A 23,479-nucleotide genomic window follows, 5' to 3' on the forward strand; every position below is an offset into this window, starting at 1 on the left:
AATGTTTTATGCAATGTGCTGAATGCTGCTAAGATCCAAATGAACAAAACACTGTCCCTGTCCTCAGTCAGTAGAGAACACAGTGCAATAGTGTGCTATTGATGTTAAGACAGAAGTCTGTTCAGGATTACATTGGGGTCACAGACAGTGAGTGGTAAATTCTATCTCCAGCACCCACACCTATATAGGAACTGATTAATCTCTGACAAAGAATATTTCCCCCACTGTGTAAAAAGATACAATATTGTAACCCCTGGTAGGAAACTAGCAGCTGCCCTTACTTCAAATGGGAAAAAGTTATTTTGGAAAATTATGCTCTAACTCAAAGTCATCACGTTAACCACGGAAGTGTGGTAAGAACTGTGAAACTCATTACCTAAACATAAACCAGAAAAAAAGACGTTAGAGAATAGACCAGACGTGGAAATGTATCCTAAATAATTCTGTACCTGCACTTTTGTAAGCCAGTTTTTCAAAGCAAAGGCTAATCTTTAACATTTTGGCTGGTTTACATATACAAATGATGAGGAAGAAGTCACCTTTTATTCTTTGCAAGGTGCCTTGCACATAGTAGGTGGTCTAGAATTATTCCTTTAATGCTAATTTTAGGAAGAAACAGCATGATGCAAGTTGTAAGAATTTGCTTTTTCTGCAACACAGGTATCTTCTTTATTCTCTTTCGACCTTTGGAATTTCTGATACTCTATTTTGATCTTTATAAATAGTTTGTGGTAAAGGTTATAATTTGTTTATCTAAATTCCTTTCAGTCATTCAAGAGATACATATTCAGCATTTGTTTTGTACTAGGCATTGATCTAGGTACCAAGTATGACAATGAACACGAAAGACCAAGAGCTTACATTCTAGTGGGGTAAACAGACAATAAACAAATAATCAAACAATAATTTCAGGTAGTGACGAGTGTATAAAAAATAAAACAGTAATGCAACAGAGCATTCTTGGGGTGGGGGCTACTCTACATTGTGTAGTTACGGAAGGTCTACCCAAAGAGGTGACATTTGAAGAGAAACCTGAGAAATGGGAAGAAATCAGGCAAGTAAAAGTCTGGAGAATCTAAAGCAAAGTCATTTTGAAAATTTGACCCAAGTACATGGACCACAAACAGACCAGTGTGCTCAAGTCAAAAGTCTCAAAGTTTTCCTTGATTCCTCTTCTGTTCCATCACCCTTTCAGCCAAACCTTCATCTAGACCTGTCAGCATTACCTACAAAACAACACCTCAAATCTCTCCATTGCTCCCCTGAGCAATCCACCATCATCTATCACCTAGCACTGCTCTGGTCATTATGGCAGCCACTAGCCCCATGGTTATTGATCATTTGAAATGTCTGAATGCTCCAAGTGTAAAATACACACCAGATTTCAAAGGCTTCCTATGAAAACAAGTAAAACATCTCATTAATAATTTTTATTCTGCTTATATACTTAAATGATAATATTTTCAATAGATGGGGTTAAGTAAAATACTTGTAAATATTCTTTTACCTGTTTATTTTGACTTATCTACTTCTTCGTTTTCTTCCGGCATCAGACTGTTGTGCTCCACAGGAGAAAGAACCTGAAACAATTTTATTCACTGGTGTATCTCCAGCATTTAACAAAGTACCTGTTTCATAGTTGTACTTGATAAACATCTGTTGCATGAATAAGTGAACAACTTGCCCCCATCACTGCCTTGTAAAACTGCTTCGTCCTGGCATTTGAAGTGTAGGTACTGAAGACATTAATTTTAAAGTTTACTTCTAGAGCCGTGTTTATGGTTCCTCTTTACAAGTGATGTTATGGAAAGTCTCCTGACACAGTTGCTTAGAAATCACTAATTATGACACTTTGGAATGGAAATTATGTTTCCTCATTTAGGTATGTATAGATTTGACAAAAACATCACTTTTTTATGCCTAGGAATAGCTCTATCACATGCCACACAAACCAATTAAACACAATTCTCACAATTTACAGACAAGCTAACTGAATGTCACAGAGGTGAGTAACTTATCCTGTAAGTGGAGGAGCTAGTATGTGACACTAGGTCTGTATGATGTGAAACTCCAGGTTTGTTTTTTTTTTTTTTTTTGGATTACTCTGAGTAGCACCCTGCCTGGTGGCATAGTGATTAAGCTTGCGCATTTCGTTTCTGCAGCCTGGGGTTTGTGGGTTCGGATCTGGGGTGTGGCCCTATACACTGCTGATCAAGCCATGCTGTTGTGATATCCTGCATATAAAATAGAGGAAGATTGGCAACAGATGTTAGCTCAGGGCCAATCTACCTCACAAAAAAAGGAAAAAAAAGAAAAAACATTAACAAATGCTTTACTCTGAGTAGCATTCCAAAGTACAAGACTGTGAAAGGAAATGAATGTGGATGTGCTAGAAGGCAAGATGCCATGACAGATGGGTCAAGAGTCAGAATCAGAAGCTTTGAGAAGAAAGATTTACTGGAAGGAATGGGATACACAGTACTTTGTTTTTAGAAAAATTAATAGAGATATTTGTATAAATTATATATTATCTCCTCCTTCCCTCCTCTCCTTACCTCCTCCCTCCACCTTCATTCACACAGGAACATACACTTTGAGAACATCAAGTTTTGGGAGTGGCAAGTTTAATAATCACAGCGAGAGTGAAAAAGTGTCTCTCTCAAACCTCCCTTTCTTTTTAACCATTGTGTGGGTGTTTGCAAGGCAAGACCCTCCTTTATATTTCATGCTATAAATCTTCTTTAGAAGGACATGTTGGATTTCCACAATTTGCATGTAAGTTCTTTAAAGGCAAGGATATTCTTCAAATTCTTTTATTGTTCTGCTCCCAATGCAAACACATTAAAGTAACAGAATCCCTAGAATTTGAGACATTATATATATACCGTTTGTAACTGTGGCATACAGAATGGATTAATAATCTTTGATCCATGACACACTCTTATCATTTATTTATGCATGGCCCACTTTTTTTATTTATATAGTCATTTTTAATAATGAAAGAAGCACCTGAGAACTTATCACCCAAAATAAAAGCTCCAGGTGTTCTAAAAGCTACCACGTGGTCCCCAACATCTCAACCTCCTGCCTCTCTCCACTCAATACATCCATCATTTTGTATGTGTTCATCATTTCCCCGTTCCTTGTTTTTACAGAGTCTTAGTGCATTTCTATAAAGCATATTTTTAAAAACTCTAGTTCTTTAACTTTATTAAAAGGGTATCATGTTATGTACAATCTTTGGGGCTTACTTCATTTTTAGTAAATATTACAATGTCATTCATATTGTTGCATATTACTATGGCTCATTTCTTTTGACCATTATATAAAATTTTCTACTGTGAACACACTGTGATTTATCAATTCATTCTCCAATTGATTAGCATCTGGGTTGCTTCTAGGAATTTATTCTGTTTTTTCGTTTTTGTTATTATGAATAAAGCTGCTGAAAATTCCTGTATATGTCTCTTGTTGAACACACACAAGAGTTTATTTTGGGTATATACCTCGGGTTAGAATTACTGGGTCACAGGAAATATGCATATTTAAATATAAGAGATAATGCAAATCTGATTTTCCAAACTGCACCAATTTAAATTCCATCTGCAACCCTGAAGAGACTCTGTGGACACATATCCTCTCCAATGTTTGATATTGTCAGACTTTTCAATTTTGCCAAGCTGATATAAAATGGTATCTAGTTGACCTTCTTTGATCACTAACAATATTGAACATTTATTCATATGTTAATTTGTGTTTCCTCTTCTGTTAAATATCTATTCATGTTTTTTGCTCACTTTTCTATTGGACTGTTTGTATTTTTCTTGTTGATTTGGATAAGTTCATTCCATGCTCTGGATACTAGTCCTTCATTGGGTTTTGTGTGTGTGTTGCGAATATCTTCCTCTAGTTTGTACTTGTATGTTTACTTTCTTTATCTGTTAATGAACAATGACTCTTAACTTTGATATAACCACACATATCATTTTTTTAATCAAAGATTTTAGAGTCTTTTTAAAGAAATTCTTTCCCACCACAAAGTCTAAAATATATTTACCTATATTTCCAACTAACAGTTTTTAAGTTTTGTTTTGACATCCATCTGGAGTTGACTTTTGTATATGGTTTAAGGTAGGAATTCAATTTTATTTTTTCCCAGAGTCATTTTTTTCTAGCTCCATTTATTGAACAGTCCTGTTTTCCCACTGATAAGAGATGCTTCTGCTGTTAAATGCTGAGTTCCAGACATGCATGGGTTTGAATATATGTATCTAAGAGTTTCAGTATACATATCTAAAAGACAGGAGTTATTTCTAAAAGCCATAAACACAATACCAGTACAGCATCTAAAATAATTAACAATATATCATCAAATATCCAGTCAATATTCAATTGTCTCATAATAATTTTTTTACAGTTTGTTTGAATCAAGATTCAAATAAGCCCCATATATTGCAATTGATTGATATGTGTCTTAAGTTTCTTTTAATCTGTTGGTTCTGCCTCCATCTCTTTTTCTTTTTTCTTATAAATTATTTACCGAAGAAATCAGATTATACATCCAATGGACTTTCTATGGAAAGATTTTTAACCACTACTTCAATTTCTTTAATAGGACATATTCGAGCTTTTTATTTCTTTTAGTCAGTTTACAAGTCATATATTTCCAGAAATTTGTCCATTTTGTCTAAGTTTTCAAAATCTTTGGCATAGTTACTGATAGTATTCTTATTATCTTTCTAATCAATCTATTGCTATATCCCCTTCTCCCCACAATATGATTTGTGTTTTTGTTGCTCTTCTCTTGATTACTACTGCCAATGGTTTATTACTTTTAAAAGGATCATTTTTGGGCATTGTTGAGTTTTTCTATTGTATCTTTATTTTTCATTAACTCTCTCTTATTTTTTTATTTCTTTCCTTCTACTTCTTAAGTTATTTCTAATTTCTAAAGAAGTGCACTTTAATTACTTTTGTCTTCTTTTCCAAAATAAACATTTAACTTATAAATTTTCATCAAAGAGCTACTTTGCTGTATCTCACAGGTTTGATATATATTTTCATTACTCTTTGGTTCCAAGTGTTTTTAAATTTATTTTTTAAACCATGAATTTTTAAGCATTATAAGTTTTTAAACTTCCAAATATATGGGTTCTTCATCTGTCTTTTCATTATTTTTAAAGTTCTAATGTAATTATGAACTCAGGGTCTGATTGATACCTATTCTTTGAAATGTGTTGAGATTTTTCATTATTATCTAGTATACGATCAATTTTTGCAAATGTTCTGTTAGTGCTGGGAATTCCATATATGTCCATTACTCCAATTTTGTTAATTGGCTATTCAAATCTTCAATATCCCTGTAGTTTTTGTCTGGCTCACTTATCAACAATTGAGAGAGGAATACGCACTATGAGGGTGGTTTTATCCATTTTTCCTTGTAGTTCTATTAATTTTTGCTTTATACAATTTGAGGCTATTTTACTAGTGCATACAGTAAAAATTCTTGGGTTTTGAATCTATGATCATTGTATAGTCATTCTTTCCATGCCTAAGAAGACTTTTGACTTAAAACGAATTTAATCTGATACTAATGCCACTAAATCAGCTTTCCTTGAGTTTAAATTTGACTGATAGAACTTCTAACATACTTTTTATTCAATTTTCTATGTCCTTACCCTTTAGGTGCACTTTTTGTAAACCGTATATAAATGGATTATTTTTTTTTCTTTTAACTGGTGAGTTGAGCTTGTTTGTTTGTCTGGCTTTTTCTGAGGAAGATTCACCATGCCCATCTTCCTCTATTTTGCATGTTGGTTGCTGCCACAGCACAGCAAGGCCACTGACGAGTGGTATAGGTCTGCACCCAGGAACTGAACCCAGGCTGCTGAAGTGAAGCATGCTGAACTTAACCACTAGGCCACAGGGTCTGCCCCGGAATTTAGTTTTTTATAATTATTGATACATTAAATTCTATTTTGATTATCTCATTTTTTCAATATTTTTAAATTCTATTAATTATAATACTATTCTTCCTTTTTTCTTTTTGTGAATACTTATGTATAGAATCTCCCTCTTAACAAGACAAGAACACCTTTGGCACATTCTCAAACCTTTTAATGAACCCCCATCCTACTGATATCACTTTTAAATTTTAGGAATTATGGATGCATTTTCTTTATTTTTTGGTCTTAGATATTTTTAAAGACAATAACTGATTTTACTAAAATATTTTGATCACTTTTTCTTCATACATCTTGTGCAACATCACTTAGATTTTTTTCTACCTTTTCTTTAAGTACTCATCCATTGTTTTCAACGTGGGTCTCTGTGTGGCACTATTGTGAGGCTCTTGAGGCCGGAGAATATTTGTATCTCATTCTCATACTTGAATTCCACTTGGCTGAACATAAAACTTCAGTTTCTAAGTTCTTTTCCTTTCAATATTTTGAAAATCTTACTCTATTGTTCTTCTTGCTTCTAAAAAATGCTGCTACTGAAAAGTCTGATGCTTAATCTGATATTAATCTTTCATACTGTAAACTTTTAGAATTTCCTCTTTGTCTTGGATATCCCAAACTTCACTATAATCTGTGTAGGTGTGAGTTTTCCATATCACTCTCCTTTGATACTCCATGGACCCATCAATCTGAGGTCTTTTATTTGTTCATCCATCCATTCATTTATGGGAAATTTAACACTATCGTTTCTCTAAGAAGTCATCATCTAGTTTTCCTTCTTTTTCTTTTGAAGTCTGTATGCCGCCACTTCTACTTCTGTTCTGCATATCCCTTGGCTTTTCCTTTTTCTATTTCTTTGAACTTCCCTTCTTTCTTCTGTGAGATGACACAGAATCTGCTCTTCCAATTCACTCATGTGTTCCTTTACTGTGTCCCTTCTGCTATCTTATCCTCTCTTCTTCTTTATTTTAACTACTACATATTTAGTTTTTAATACGTTTTGGTTCCTTTCTGTTTGTTTATTTATTTTCATATGTCTAAGATTATCCTTTATCTTTTTTAGTATATTTATTAGGCAAATTTTAAATTTTTGGTCCATGCTAATGTTATTGTTTCTGATGGAATCTATAATATTTTTTTTCTTTTGAAATAGTTATGCTTCTCAAAATATCTTGTTATTTGCCATGTGCATTCATTTTTCTCTGGAAATGTGTATGAGGATAGGCCTAGGGTGACCCACTAGGACTGAGGAGTTTTCTAGGATGCAGGACTAAAATCAGGACAGTCCCAGGTAAACTAGAATGGTCGATCGCCTTACTAGACCCCATTTTGAGTCATGCCAAGTTGTTCAGGGGGTGAGAGTAAATGAGCTTTAGAGTGGAGAACCCTAAATCTGAAAAAATCAGAGAGAGAAGCAACATCAGTAGGAGCAGTCCTTAGATTGTAATTGACCAGCCCAGGGAAGTTAGAGCAGGAGGTATGGGTGGGCAAATGCCCCAAGTCGGTTAGGACCTAACGAGTTTCTTGGCTCCTCACAAGCACAGGGCTTCTGTGGAGCCCTGATTTTCCTCTTGAGTCAACTTAGTTCAGAGTTGTAAGTCACCACACGTTGGGGGGAGATGGGCAGGCAGCGATTTTCCCAAGGCAATAGTGAGCACGAGCATATTTACAACAGCTCTTTTCCTGTTTTATTCTCCCACAGTGTGGCTGGCTGCTTATTGCCCCAGGCCTAAACCACAACTACCCTCTTCTCCCAGTCCCCTTATAAGCCAAACAGTTCAAAAAAAACAAAAAACAAAAAAACCTCTTATTGCTGGGGTTTTCTCATAGTTTTCTCCAGTTCAGGATGTTTCATCCTCTATATTACTCCAGTGACCTTGGAGGAAGGAGCAGTAATAATGCTGGTTCAGCATCTTCATATCACATATTTGTATAGTGGCTGCTAATTATTTTTAAATTTTTTATTAAAAAAACAAAAAGTTTCTTGGATACGTGGAAAATGGCTTTGGAAATGGCAAAGCACCATAAATATTAGTTACATTATTATGGATAATATCAAGATGTGTTCACATGCCTCTGTAGCTTAATTTTTCAAAAATATTCCTATATTTGTACAGGAAATAGCATTAAAAAGATTACTACAACCATATTTGACCAGAAACCACATAATGTCTAACAAACTTCTGATTTTTATTACAAGTATTTATTATTTTTGCTATATTATTACATTTCGTACATCTATGAGGCTTTTAATTTCCAAAATGCATCACTAATCTATACTTATTCTTCCTTACAGCTTTTTTATTGAAAAGATTTTTCTACGGCAAGGTATAAAAAGGCATTCTAGGTAAAATACTTTAAATTACATTATTTACCAAAAAGACTACCTTTATATACTACTGGTCTATTGAAATGTTTCTTTTCAATCAAATTGCATTCATTTTTACATAATGCATGTCCATAACAACTACCATGAAAAAAACAACCATAAGCAAAAGTTGTTTTCCTGTCTGTCTTCATTTTTTGTTCCTCCTCCTTCTTCTTTCTACTTGTATTTGTGAAAGTTTAAATTCCTCCTTCTTGATGCCCTCAAGTCCATAATTACTTCTTACGACAATTCTTTCATGATGCCCGCATTATAAATTATTCATTATTTGAATGATGCTTTAATTTCAAATGTACCCTTGTATTCTTTCTACTTTTTCTACTGTATTATTTTCCCTATATTATTTTTACACCTTTTATAACCTTGCTTTGAGATTTCTGGCTTCTGACTTTTTCCCTGATAGTTATCCCCAGAATGGCATTGCTACAGGGAATTAAAGAACCAAGTGATTCTGTATTTCTCTTGCTTCACTTTTACTTCATTTCTGCTTTCTTCCTGTGTATTTGTGGTTCCTTACATCTAGAGTGCTTCCTTCTGCCCCATCGAATCTATTCTTCAGTCACTTCTTTCAAAACCAGGTTCCATGTTAATTTCCTTCAGCAGCTTTCCTTGACTAAACCCATTCTAGTTTACTCCTTGTTTCTCTTGAGCTTTAGGGCTTCATGTATAAACTATACATAATATTATCATATACTAGAAAAGTTTTTGTTTTTGTAATTTTATTCAGTTATTTAGTTATATATTTTGTAATATTTCATTATTTATGTCATATTTTATTATACACCCTTGTAACCTCTGATTTTTCCTTCTTATTAGCATTAATTATAACTATTACATAACGTAAATGTATAACCAGTTGCTTAATGTCTGTCTCATCTGTCTCTTCTGTTTATAATGTTTGTATCTCCTGCTAGATTGCAAGCTCTTTTGGCTAATTGTCTAGTGACATCATTGACATCATCAGAGCCTAGAACAGTATACATAGTAAGTGCTCAATAAATAGTATGATGTCTTTGAAATACCATTCAGGATATTAGTAGAATAAAAGTGCTCACAAATGCTTGCTGATTTTTTTAAAACACCATTTTGTCTGGAATTCCTCATACTTTCTGTAATAGTTGGGATGCATTTGACTGCAAGATGCAGAAAACCTAAGAGACTTTTAACACTTAAACCAAAGGACACTTGCTGTTTACTTAGCCCTTAAGTCCAAAGGTGGGCATTTCCAGTACTGGTTTGACAGTTCAATGTTGTCATCCAGGACCTAGGTTTTTTCACCTTTCTCCTAGGCCATCCAAAACTGGTTAGTTTTCAACCTCAGCCACAAGGTGACACAGCCCAAAGATGCTGGCCACATTCTCATATTTCACTGTGCCAAGCAGGAAACAAAGGGAGTGACATCAAAATGGGACTATCTACTCACTCTTGAGAGAATTCCAGAAATTCCCCAGCCTCAGAAGCCTTCTCCCCATTCCAGTGGTGAGAATTGAGTCATGTGCCTGCTTCTGGACTAACCGTGGGCAGAAGGGAAAGCACCGCCATTAATGATCAATCCTGATTCATCTCATTCTTTTCAGCAAAAAGCGAAGGAAACTGCTCGGCATTCGAGCAACATTGTGTCTGCTCTTCTGCTACGTTAAATGAACCACACTAAGGCTCTTTTTTTCTTCAGAACCTTCACGTTCTTAAGATTCTTCAGGCTTTTTCTTTTTTCTCCTTATATTTTAATCATTAAGCCTTTTCCTTCAGAAATTTTTTCTGCTTAAAATTGCCTTTTGAAGCACTTACTTTCTCAACCAAAAGTTTTCTTTCACTGACTTGTTTACATACTCACTTAATGCCTATATTCAATTCCTTTTCTTTTCAAAAGTGCTGAGACATATCACATTTTCTAAAGAGAAATAAGTTTATTTTGCCCCTTCCTTTCCATTCTACATACAAAGAAACATTCTGTTTCTCAACTGTATTAGGAGCCTCAGAGGCTAAGGAGATATCTTCTGCTCTCTTTATAAATGCCAGCAGCATTTTGTGGGTGGGAAATGTACTTGACTTGTCCTTCCCCTTTATGGTTAAACAGAGACATGTAAGCTTTAATAGGAAGCAATAGGAATCAGAGTTTTATAGCCAGGAAGCACTAGTCATATTACAAATGCCCTCTAACTTGTTTATATTAAATTCTTTGCATACTACCTTCTTGCTAGCATCAGAGTCCCAGAACACCATGTATTTCTCACTTCATTCCACCTTTTCCAACATCTTTCACAGAAGCAAGGAAAGGAGCTGGGTTTCCATGGCAACACAAGTGTGACAGTTGAGGGTATCTGGGCATAGGTGAGATAACTCTCAAATTCAGTGGGGAGAGGAGATATGAAGTTTTTCTTTCTTTCTTTTTCTCCCAGCAAGGCACTTTTGAAGCTAAAGAGACCCTGAAGTGTCAGTGTACAATGTTAAGTTTTCACTATTGTACAGATTTACAGCTCTTGGGGAAAATCCAATTTCATTTTATCTCATTTTTATTTTGTCTTTTCCACAAACAAATGAATGAAGACATATGTTTTTATTTGTAAAGTCACTCTCAAAACAGATAGCTCATGCTGGCATAGGAATGAACATGATTAAGGGATCAGACGACAGACACCCGTCTCCCATGCATATCTGCAAAATTCTCTACATGTCCTGACATCCTTTCTTATAGTAGCTAATCCTTCAATCAGCATTTAACATACAGCCTCAAATCAGGTAAGTACCATCATCCAAGACAGAATAGGTGATAAAATATGCTCCTACTCATATTTCTTTTACCTCTTAGTAGTTAAAAATATACCTTTATGCCATTGAGAATGAAAACCGTGGCCTGTCAATATAAGAAATATAAATGAGGTGCAACTACCACAAGGGCTGAAGTCTCTACATTTCTCCTTATCAAGAAAGTCAGCAGTGATGAAAGTTCAGGGAAAAGAACCTGTGATATGCCAAAAAGCTCGCCCACTCTCCATTATGCTAGGTGGAGTGACTAGGGAGCCCACTCACTATTTTTTTTGTGACAACTTCTATCAGATGCACTCCAATCCAGAGCTTCTCAACTTCTGGGGACCTAGGATATGAAAACAGTTGCTTAAGGTTACATTCTGGAACCAAAATGCCAAGGTAAATTTCTTAAAAAAAAGTCACTGGACCTTTACTCCTTGCAAAGTGAATGGTTTTTCAGCTCCACTGTAATGTAAGGTACTACGCACATTGTGATGATCTATACAGAGAGAAACTTTGATGCTTCTTGGCTCTATTTAACCCCCAACAATCCTAGGAACTTGTTATCATCATGATACACAATTTAGATCTTAAAAGAGAGAGTCTGTTTTTCCTCTGCAAGAAGTCTAGCTGTTACTAAGCTAAAGTAACCATAAATAAGCACACGAGTTTTACACAAAATATCAGACTTCTAAAAAGCTAGGTGAAGAGTGTTCACACACATTCTCTTGAAACATCCCTGCCAAAAAAGCTTAGATATGACGCTTCACTTCATATCCATGTGAGCTCTCTTAATTTTAATTCACTTATTCACGTTAGTAGCTTAGGATGAGATATCAGATCCTCTTCGGTTTCAATTCTCTTAAAACATTCCTCTGATTCTTAGTTCTTTTGCAAGCTGCCTTCACTGCTGATTCTGATGGCTCGGATATGACTTCTTATATTTCAATGATATGTAACCAAGAAATAATTGAGTTATATTTTACTACACATTTTGACAGGAAACTTGTCCTCAATTATTTTAAGCAAAAACTTGGTATGTGTTATATTATAGCAAGATAATGCAAACGTAGTTATCCATTCTAATATAACGTAGTGACAGAGCAGTAGAACACTGCTAAATCTCAGTATATCTTTGTAGTAGTGTGATAACTGACAGAAAAGATGGTGAAAGAACACCTGTCTTTTTGAGGAACTCAGACCAAAATCCTCTCGACATGATGTCCTTGTGGGGAAAAGAAAGGGTGAAGAGTTATGCCATGATCAAACATTTAAAGCACGGACATTCGTTATTCCCAAGAAATGTGAGCTAGTAAAGGCTGGGTGCCGACTAGCTCAAGAGACACAGTTTAAGGAAGGTAAATCTAATACGAGTTACTGCAAAATATAATCCAGGAATATCTGGGGATATAATTTCTAAATGTGACGTCATGGGTGGGAGAGAGTGTGTAAATTCTAATGCTGAGAGAGACAACGGTAAGTTTTAAAACTGAGTAGTTAAAAAAAAATGTTTTAGGAAGCACGCACGGAGGAACCATGCAACTGCCGCAGTACGTCTCCTTAAGGACCGGAAAATTTCTCACCCTAAAAACAAAAGTCCCTGTTTTCTCGATTCATCCCACGCTTCAGCCCACATCCCTCAGCACCAATTCCACGCCCATCATTTAGGCAGAATGCCACGGAGACGACCTTAAAAGCGGAATTCATCACTCCCGCCTGCAATACATCTTGCTCCAGGCCAGAACGGGGCACAGCGACCAGCGCCTCAATCTCTGACCCCTCCCAAACCCCACCAGCCCCGGCCCTGTCTGCACACCACCGGCCCTGGGAGGCAAAAGAATCACGAATTCTGGTTGGCTCAGCCCAAGCCTCCATCACTCGTCAGCTCACCTACGATTGGTTGGCAGACGGTGCGCAGGAGCAAACGCCCAGCCGGACCAAGCAACGGGGGAGGTGGGTTGGCTGATCCTGCGACTAGACATTATCCCCATTGGCTGATGCACGGGCGTCACGTGGTATGAAGCGGCCGTCTATTGGCCGAGAATGCTATCATGGGGTCCAGAGACGTAGTCTGGTTGGCTGGGATGAATCCCAGCTTCCTACTAGGTGCCCCAACTGGCTGTTGCTATGAGGTGTCCTGGGCCTTCTGGCTGCGGCTTGGGGCTCCGCTCTCCCGGTTTTTCAAGCGCCCGCCGCTGACAGGGCGTGGGAAGAGCTCGACTTCACTCGGGCACTGAAGAAGGGCGGGGCTGGGGGAAGGTGGGCGGAGCTCCGGCGACGTCACCGGGCGTGGGCCCGGCTTCCGCGGTCTCTGCCCTTCGCCGCCTCCGGCAGTGGGGTGGGTGGGGTCTGTCACCTCTCCCTCAGTGTCCTGACGCTAAAAGCAGAGTTTCATGTCGTTGTGTTTATGCGCGTCCTCTTAAACAAAGCTGCTTCTCGTTATGTTTATACAAGATAAAACCGAAGCTCTAGGGCATGCTGACTGGATGGGGTTGGGCAAGGCCCTCACGCCAAGGCCTCCTTTTGGACCTTGCCCATCTCTGCTTCTCACTGCTCGCTTCAGCTTAAAGCCTGCAGGTTGCTCTGGCCCCTCTAACATCTTGGCTCCGCCAAATTCTGAGCGTGGGAGTCTCAAGTTGACGAGGTTCCCGGCTCAGGCGGACGAACTGCGCATGCTCAGTACGCAGGCCCCGGGTTCGGTGGGGCGTGTGGGGCGGGGTACTCTTGGCCGGCCGAGGTGGTTGTTTATCTGAGCGCGGGCAGAGGCTTCCGCGCGGCGCAGAGCCTCCCGGGAGCGCGCGCGGCCGGTCGCTAGGCGACGGGGTAGGGGGGGCGGGGCTGCGTCTCCGGGCCCCGCCCCGGGCCGCCGGGCCCCGCCCCCGGCAGTGCTGCGACTTGGGCTCGGGCGCGCGCTCCGGCGCCGGGGGAAGCGGCGGCGGCTGGCGGCGGGCGGGAGCTGGGCGTGGAGGCGCGAGGGGCGGGGCTGGCGGGCGGCACTGCGGGCCCACGGCACGGGCGGCTCCGGCGGCTCCCGCTTCCTGCTCGTCCTCAGTGCCTGCCGGCGCCCGCGGGGCCGCGTTGCCGCCCGGCTTGGTCCATGCCCAGGGCCGCTGCTTCCTCCGCCGGCGCCCGGGGGGCCGCGGCGGCCGTGAGGTGGGGTCGGCCGCGGGAGGCGGCGGGGCCGGCCGCCGGCGCAGGGTCCGGGGGCGCAGCGCGGCGGGCGTAGGTCTATGTCGCGGGCGGCGGCGGCGGCGGCGGCCGCGGAGGGACGATGCGCGAGTACAAAGTGGTGGTGCTGGGCTCGGGCGGGGTCGGCAAATCCGCCCTGACCGTGCAGTTCGTGACCGGCACCTTCATCGAGAAATATGACCCCACCATCGAGGACTTCTACCGCAAGGAGATCGAGGTGGACTCGTCGCCGTCGGTGCTGGAGATCCTGGACACGGCGGGCACCGAGCAGTTCGCGTCCATGCGGGACCTGTACATCAAGAACGGCCAGGGCTTCATCCTGGTCTACAGCCTCGTCAACCAGCAGAGCTTCCAGGACATCAAGCCCATGCGGGACCAGATCATCCGAGTAAAGCGGTGAGAGGGCCGGGGCTGCGGGCAGGGGACTTCGCGGTGCGGCCGGCGGCCACTGTCCCGGGGCCAGAGCTCCCTCCGCGGTGCTCCGGGGTGGCCGTGGGCAGGGCGATCTGGCTAGGGAGATGGCTCCGGGGTCTTGTGCTTTATAATAAATTTTTGCCAGCATCACCATCCTCATCATCTTGAATCTCAAATTTGAGTGCTTTGTTTCACAACTCAAATTTGGCATCCCGTGAACCCACAGCACAGTTCTTTGTCTCTTGGATATTATTAGTGGCGCTTGTGCAGAACCCCAAAGGAGGCAAAGTTTAAAACTTGCAGGGGGGAGTGGGGTAGGTAGATTTTTGTTGGGAAGAGGGGAGCTGTGGAAGTATAGTGGAGACATTTTCAGATTGAATAACAAAAAAATCTACCTTTGCAATATTTCACATCAAAAATTGTTCACATATATGCTGTAAAAATGTCAAGTCGAGAGGAAAGAGATCTTTCTCGTCTCATAAAAGATTGAATGGTGCCAAGGTGTTTTACAAAAATGAACTCTTCAATTGAGACGAAACTTTAAAGACAGATTATCAAATTATTTGAAGACATAGCAGTTTCCTGGGATTGAGAGAGTATTAGCATATGGGAGTACAAATATGCCATTCACATTAAAGAATGCGGCTTAATTTTTTTTTTTAGTCTAGCTGCCTTACCGTTCAAAAAAAGAGGAAGCTGAAAACAAAACAGAAGTTTCTTCAAGGTGTGACTCAAGTATTAGATAATTTAAAGTTAATGCAGATAAGGTCTTTCCTGATATAAACTCTTTTCTAAAGTATGCTTTTTAGAAATATGGCTGGTAGCTTAAGTGGCTTAAAATGTTTGTTTTTCTCTTAAATTGACTGAGTATATTGTTTCGATGATTTCAAGCCTTAAAAATGTGATACTATCTTAGTTCAAAGTTTTAGCAAATTATTCTAATTTCTGTTTAATTACACATGAATGTTTTGTCTGGTTCTTGTTATTGGTTAATAATTGCTAATAATTTTGATTTGGCGTCATTTCCTTTTTCCCACCTAATTCTTCCTATAGCCTAACTTGAAAGACATTTACTGAAAGACAGTTGTAAGTGTACTATAGACACAATCATATTTTAAGTCAGTTTCAGTCTGCTCATTTTCAAAGAGCCAGGACCAAGTCACGTGTATTAAGTCAGAGAGTGCTCAAAAATTCATTACCAGTGGTGGATTTATAATGCAACATATGAGATCAAAGGGGAGGCCCTCTCTCCATGCCCCCCCTTAACTCATTGAATATGCAGTTTAATAGCTAAACTAAAGTTTTGTGTGTTATTTCTTTCATTAAATTTCAAACTAGAATAAAGTGAATTTTTTCATGGCCTCTGCTGCTGCCCTAAGATCTATGAATCTGATAAGTTTTTTCTTCTCCAATCTCATTTTCATAATTGCTTATAGTTAACAAACAAACAATTTTGGTGTTAACCTTAATGTGTATATGTCATTTAGGGGCTACATTTTAGTGACTCATATCCTTAATTATTATCCCCACCCAGACTATTCAAAAATAACCCAAACACAACTACAGAACAGAGTAGTCTAATATATTTAACATGGCAATCTTAGGCCATATACGTATATCAAATAGTCAAAGTAAATGCCTCACCCTTCACGTTTAAATATATACATATAATACATGCATTGATAAAGTCGCATACCCAGGGCAAACTTCTTGAGACAAGCCTAGGGAACAGAATATGGCAAAATATCATTGGATAGGGTAGTCCACATGATTTGTAGTTTCTTATGGTTTAGTGCAGATTACTAATAATGGGTCAGTCTGAACTTGGTACAGTTTATTTGTAAACTGGAACAATTTATTTGTTTGCATTGTGACCCAGGAAGAAAAACAGAGTAAAACTCTACTTATCCGGATGTCATCTCCCTCACCAGTCTCAGTTCTTGATGTAAAAACATCATTGATCAGCTGAAAGTGAGTTTATAAACTCTTTTCACTGGAATTCATCCATTGTATCAGTAAGAGTCACTTGGGCCCTTGTGTGTCCTGATAGTTGTGTGTCATCCTAACCTCATCATCTGAGCTCCCAGCCTATATAGCATATGATAAACAACTTACGTTGAAAAAAAGAAAGGATCTGTACTTTATGTATACTACAATATAATATACGTTTATTATGCTAAAGCAGGTATTGAGTATAGTTCTTTAGCTCTTCCCACTTAGAATAAAACATGATTTTCTAATAAGTGAATTTTCTACTCTTTTTGGGGATTAATTTTTAAATTAACCAGTTGCTATATGAGGTATTCAGTAATCATTCCCTCCCCTCTGCCCGCTAGCTGCCTTCCATATTATATACAGCAGTTGTTTGGGGATATTTAATATCACCATAAAGCACATGACATAAATGAAGTGCAGAGAGGTTTGGTATTTTGCCCAAGGCCAGTCACTGATGGAGAGGAGAGTTAAACCATGATCTGCATGAATCCATGTACTCCCTTCTTTTCATCCACACCAGGCTGCCTTTCAACTTGGTGTTTACTGGCAGTTTCAGTGTCTGGCCTTTGGTCTAGGGTAGCACTGATCAATGGAAATATGATGCGAGCCACATATGTAATTATAAGATTTCTAGTAGTTGATTTAAAAATATATAAAGCAGGTGAGATTAATTTTAATAGTACTTTTTATTTAACCCATCATATCCAAAATATTGTCATTTCAACATGTAATTAGTATTCAAAAATTATTGATATGTTTTATTTTCTTTTTCATACCGAGTCTTCAAAATCTGGTGTATAATTTACACTTAACAGCACATCTCAATTCAGACTGGCCATATTTCAAGTGCTCAGTAGCCACATGGGGCTACAGGCTACCACTGGACCACACAGGTATAAGGTGTATATATTTTGGGGGAATGCTTGTTTCTCTAAGCCTCGGTTTCCTTGTCTGTGAAATAGAGCAGAGCATGCCTCTCAGTCTTTGTTAAGATTAAATGAGATAATATATTTTAAGGTGTCCAACACAATACCTCAAACACAGTAATTGCGCCAAAATTCCAGCTGTTCTTTTATTAATAACTTTGTTACCCTACCTTCTTTAAATTTTGTCCTTGATATAAATGTAATTTTGGAGGAAATGAATTTGTGATTGCATGTTGAAATTCCCTACCTAGTGTAGACAAGATGAGACTGAAAAGCAATGCAGGTTAAAACAATCCTTGGAAAAATTTTGTTGGTGTTCTCTTAAAATATTTTTCCTTTTAAGAATCATATGAGAAAGAGCAAGAGAATGAATATTTAACTTCAAGTATAGCACTAAGGTATGGCCACACAGTGAAATGGAGCTTTTCATTGGATTGTTACTGTATGGAATGTCTTGCTTTAAAAAAAATGTAATAGAGGCCCACACTTCCTTAAGTGTTAACAGGTGCACGGACATCCATATACATACAGAACCTCCTTTCAAAGCCAAGGGGACCAACTGAAAAATGGCTATATTTATAAATTCGTATGCTTTCTTTTTTTAACTTGACTTTGGATAAGATCACAAACCCAAGGAAGAGTGATAGGGATGCAGAAAATGTTTCAATTGAAATGAAATTCTTTCTGATTTCATAGTTGCTTTTCTCATTCCTCCCAGGATAAGCCATGGGCCTGGCTTGAGTATCTTGGAACATGTTTCCCAAGGCTTGTTGTTCTTAAGATAAAGCCCAGAAATCTTCAGCATGAACCTCCCAGGCCCAGCATGCTCTTGTCCCTGACTGCCTTTGCAGCCTCACCTCTTGTAACCCTCCTCGTCCATTAGATTCCAGTACCCAGACCTTCTTTTACTTCCTTGAAAGTGTCCAGCTATGGGTTCTCTACCTGTAGGAATCATCTACCTTTTGCAGAGTTTATTCCTACTCACTTTTTCGCTCCAGCTTAAAAGTTTTCTCCCTCAGGAAAGTCTTCCCAAACTGAATTAACTCCTTCCTGTCTTCCCACACTCAGCCCTTCCCTCAGTGAGTGCTTCAGACAGCAGACAGCACTGGCACCCTCTACTTCCCTCTTCATGTAGCACTCATCAGTTTAATTATTTGTGTGATAATTTGCATACAGTCCATCTTTGTCATTAAATTCTAATCGCATGTGGCAAGCACAGCTCCTGGCACATAGCAAACTATCAAGAAAAATACATTGAAAAAAAGTAGTGTTCAGAAAGAGAGGTATTTTTATTTTCCTTTGGCCTTAGTTTCCCCAAACATTTTAATTTTATAGATGGAAGAGATGATTCTTGAAAGCTCATTTTGCAGATGGAGGTGGTCTTCCTTCATCTGTAACATTCTGTGAGAGTACTTCTATCTAATTGAGGCGACGGGGCAAGAGGCCAAGTTTAACATGAATGTTAAAAAATCAGGAACACGATGTTTTCAAGGTACAGGAAATGACATGGGAGATGCATAGAATATGTTTGTTAGCTGTTGAATAGACCAGACTGGCTAAACTAGAAATTTATATAGGAGCGTGAGAGGAGGTAAAGGTAGAAAATGTAAAGCTAAATTACAAAAGGTCACAGACTTTGGGCTTGATCTTGTAGTCGAGGACCGTGATCAAAATTGTTAAAGCAGTAGTAATAGGATGGTGATGTGATGGCTTAGTGGCAGTAGACCCGAGCCAGGAGGAATAGTTGTGAAACATTGTGATAATCTAGTTTCTATATGAAGTATAAAGATTCTAAATTACCCTGGTGTCTGTAGGAACAAAAAAGAAAGAATGGATGCAAATAATGTTGTAAAGAATGAATTAATCACACTTAGTGGGAGAGGGAGAGGAGAAGGTCAAAAGTAACCTTGACGTTTGGAACATGAGAGAATAGGATTATGGAGGGATAGCTGGGGGAGATTATTTCGGCTTTGGAGATGGTAATCATCCAGATAGATGCACCTAATAAGTAATTAGAATATTTGAATAAAGCCTGAAAGGTCATTTATGTATGGATATGAAGACTCAGGGTCATCTGCATAGTTCAGCTTTGGAGAGGAGATGAAACCTGCTGGATAGAGTATGGAGAGAGAGAAATGAAAGGCTATGGCCAGGAACAGAAATTAGAAGTGAGTATCACCAAGGATAGAACTTGAGAGTTGTGCTTTGTAGAGGAGACTTCATACATTGCAATAGACTATAAGGCATGGGGCGTTTTAAGATTAGAATAAAGAACAGGAAAAGAGTAGTTGATATACACTACCCAAAATGAATGTTACTATTTTTTTATTATTATTTCTTTATCATTTAAGTGGTCACTTTCAAATGGCCCAAATGATTGTTTGCACTTTTTCTCCTCACAATAAGTAAGCTATAAAAACCTCTAAAATGGAGACAAATTGTCAATTGCTACACGTGTATCTTGACCCGTAAACAGATTGGTTCTGTGAGCCGAAACCAGAGAACGCATCAGGTGATGTTTGTCCCAAATAAGTGAAACTTCTGAAGTCCACTGCCATTCCTTCCTCCACAAACACCTCCTTTCCCAGTTTGATACCTCCATTAACAAAAATTGTAATCAAAAGCTGGACTCCAAGGCACAGAGCCTAATAGCCGTGAGTCACTTTTGATAGCCCAAAGTTTTTCCTGAAAGGGAAACTTGTTTTGCTGCTTTGTAAAATTAGAACATTACAGGATCGTAGTTTTCTTCTTGCCATCCCAGGATTGAAGTTTTTTAAGTTCATTTCGCAGCTCTAATATTCTGTGAGTACTTCTGTCTAGTTGGGACGATAAGGGAAGAGGCAAAGTTTAATATGAATCTTAAGGAATCAGCAATCTGTGACCTGCAAATCTTGTCTAGTTAAGATTTGGTGATAATTGTATCAGTAAAATGTATAAAGCGAGGAATCATTATAGTGATTTTTTTTTTTTTTAAAGAGTGAGGGGGCAAAAGTAATTTAAATAGTCAGCCAGCCATCCTGCTGCACACAGACAAAAGATGTCAGCTGTCCCTGCGTATTGATAAATCCTCTGACAAGAATGAATGGATGATTTGAAAGGTGACGTAACTGACCACTGAGTGAGAAATATTCAGGCGACCAGGCAAGTGGGTGATGTTGACTTTCTAGCTGTCCTTGAGGAAAAAGTCAGATGATTAATAGGTAAACGTTAAGGAGGAGGTGGAGGAACCGATAAAATGTCTGTAGATGACACAGCCAACAGGAAGACCCAACAAAGTTGGGATCTTTTTATTTGTTAAAGTTTTCCAGTAGTGATATACTTGAGTGATTTAATTTCTGTATGCGGTCTTCTAGGAAATTATATATGGCACACTAAAGAGCATGGGTTCTCGTTTATACATATTTCTCAGCAATGATCTTTACATTAAACTGTGTATACTGTACTTAATTTAAGGGATTTTTTTTTCAAGGATAATTTTTATCATACAGTTTTTTTTGTAGCCATTATCTTCAGAACCTAAGCCCCTGGGGAAGGATGTGTGATTCCATTCTAGGATTTCCTTTGCTTCTGTTTCAACTTTTCCCTGTTAGCTGTTTCTCTCCATCTCTTTTTACCTACAGTTTTCTTACATGCTTATATTTTTCTGGTCTGTGGTATAAAAAGAGTTGCAAGTACTCTAAATTTATTTCTGAAAATATTTGAGTTTGAATATTAGACTTTCAAACAAGATAAAACTAATGGAGACAGAATAGTTAGAAAAGTAAAGATGTTGAGATAGTATTTCTGTAGGAAATGTATCAGGAAATTTTAATAGGGTGCAGAAATATGCCATATATATATTTGCCTTTTTATTTATTTGTTACTTTGACACTTTGGTTCACTATATTAAAAATTATTCTCAGCCTGGCAGAGAAAAGTTAAGTTTCTTAAACACACCTTTATGCTTTACCAGATCAAACTGAGCCTTTTAGCAAAATGATGTCAATAATGGTAATGCTATGATTTTAGACATCTGCATTTCAGTAAAGTGTATAAGTAAAATACATTGCTGAAGTTTAAGATTATAAAATGTCTAAAAATAGCATGTTTCTAGTTGCTATGATTTTACTGTGGCATATACTGAACATACTATTTAAATATATTTAACTTTGTACTTCTAAAAGATTGAAATCCCTTTGGAAATATTGGACCTCATAGTCCAACTGTTTTGCCTTTTCTTATAGGAAAACTGATAAAAAACAAACACCTATATTAGCCTGATTTTTAATAAGTTTCAGTTTAAATTAAGGGTCACTGCTGTGAAGTAAGTTTTTTTAAGCCTGTAAGTCAGAATCAGGTGATTGAGTACCTGAATCCAGTATCAGTGGCGTGTTACATTGAGTCATGGTTTGGGAAGTCCAGTAACAAAGCGACATTGGAAGTCTTGGGAAGTTTGATGCATTTACTTACTAAATGTTGGAAATGTCCTTATCACACATCCCTGAAAAGTCTATCTGAATAAGCTATTGAAAATAGATTACGGCACGTAAATTAAGTACACTTGTAAATGATACATTCTTGTTTACTCAAAATGCTAAAAGTAGTCACTGACAGAATTGGATAGATTGCTGGGTTTTTTTGTTTTGTTTTTTGTTTAATGTTTTTTTAATATGTTCTTGTTTTCTTAATGTATTTAAGATTCAAAAACATAACAAAATTGATATTTTAGGGAGAAGTACAATGGTTTATAATTTTTACGGGTTTTAAAGATTTACTTTTATTGAGATAGTTTTAGGTTTTTCCGCTTAGTGAAATTGCCCGAGAGAAACATTGTAAACCTTTACTTAAAACATTTAGGAGTATTATTTCTCATAAAACATAATGATTTTATATGTGTATATATTGCAAAATGATTACCACAATAAGTTTAGTTAACACCCATCATCACACACAGTTACAATTTTTTTTTCTTCTGATGAGAACTTTTATGATCTGCATTCTTAGCAACTTTCAAGTATACAGTATAGTATTAACTGTAGTCATCAAGTGGACATTACATCTGTAGTACTTAACTGTCCTCTAACTGGAAGTTTGTGCTTTTAACCACCTTCACACAATTCCCCCTCGCCTTTGGCAACCACCAGTTTGTGCTCTGTGGTATCTGAGTTCAGGTGTGTTTTGTTTTGTTGTGTTTCGGATTCCACGTGTAAGTGAGATCACATGGTATTTGTCTTTCTCTGACTTATTTTACTTCGCATAATGCCCACAGGGTCCATCTGTGTTGTCACATATCGTAGGATTTTCTTCATTTTTACGGCTGAATAATATTCTATTGTGTCTGTCTGTGTGTGTGTATATATAGACACACACGTATGTATGTATGCATATATGTATACATGGACACACACACACAGATCTTCCTCAACTTACAGTGGAGTTACCTACTGATAAACTCATCATCAGTTGAAAGTATTGTAAGTCAAAAAAGCATTTAAGACACCTAATCTACTGAACACCCTATCTTAGCCTAGCCTACCTTAAACATACTCAGAACACTTACATGAGCCTACAGTTGGGCAAAATCGTCTGACACAGGCCTATTTTATAATGAAGTATTGAGTATGTCCTGAAATTTATTGAATACTTTGTTTAAAATGAAAAATAGAATGGTTGGATGGATACAGAATGGTTGTAAGTATATCGGTTGTTTACCCTTGTGATCGTGGGGCCAGAGAGGAGCGACAGTGAGCTGCCACTGCCCAATATCACGAAAAAGGATCATACCACATACCACTAGCTTGAGAAAAGATCAAAATTCAAAATTCGAAGTATAGTTTCTACTGAATGCGTTTAGCTTTCACACCATGGTAAAGTTGAAAAAT

At 38.1% G+C, this 23,479-nt stretch overlaps 1 protein-coding gene and 1 long non-coding RNA gene across 6 annotated transcripts in view; one reads left to right on the plus strand and one right to left on the minus strand.

Moving 5' to 3' along the window:
- The window catches only part of LOC103548414 (uncharacterized), an 84,117-nt gene extending 70,272 nt beyond the window's left edge, over nt 1-13,845 (minus strand). For 2 of the 5 annotated variants that reach the window (XR_544246.2, XR_011528211.1), the window contains exons 1-3: nt 12,985-13,845; nt 11,377-11,440; nt 1,508-1,580 (exon numbers count right to left, since the gene is read on the minus strand). This is a non-coding gene — a long non-coding RNA (uncharacterized lncRNA). Of the gene's footprint in view, nt 1-1,507; nt 1,581-11,376; nt 11,441-12,677; nt 12,928-12,984 lie in introns of those variants that run through there. The other 3 variants (XR_011528209.1, XR_011528208.1, XR_011528210.1) reach the window with 2 other exon arrangements.
- A 374-nt stretch (nt 13,846-14,219) lies between these two features.
- RAP2A (RAP2A, member of RAS oncogene family) overlaps nt 14,220-23,479 on the plus strand; it is a 49,647-nt gene continuing 40,387 nt past the window's right edge. Inside the window, exon 1 of the mRNA XM_008516187.2 lies at nt 14,220-14,679. Within this exon, the coding sequence (XP_008514409.2) occupies nt 14,366-14,679 (314 nt within the window). The 5' untranslated portion in view covers nt 14,220-14,365. The remainder of the gene's footprint in view (nt 14,680-23,479) is intronic.

This window comes from Equus przewalskii, chromosome 16, assembly GCF_037783145.1.
Source record: "Equus przewalskii isolate Varuska chromosome 16, EquPr2, whole genome shotgun sequence".
Taxonomy (NCBI): Eukaryota; Metazoa; Chordata; class Mammalia; order Perissodactyla; family Equidae; genus Equus; species Equus przewalskii.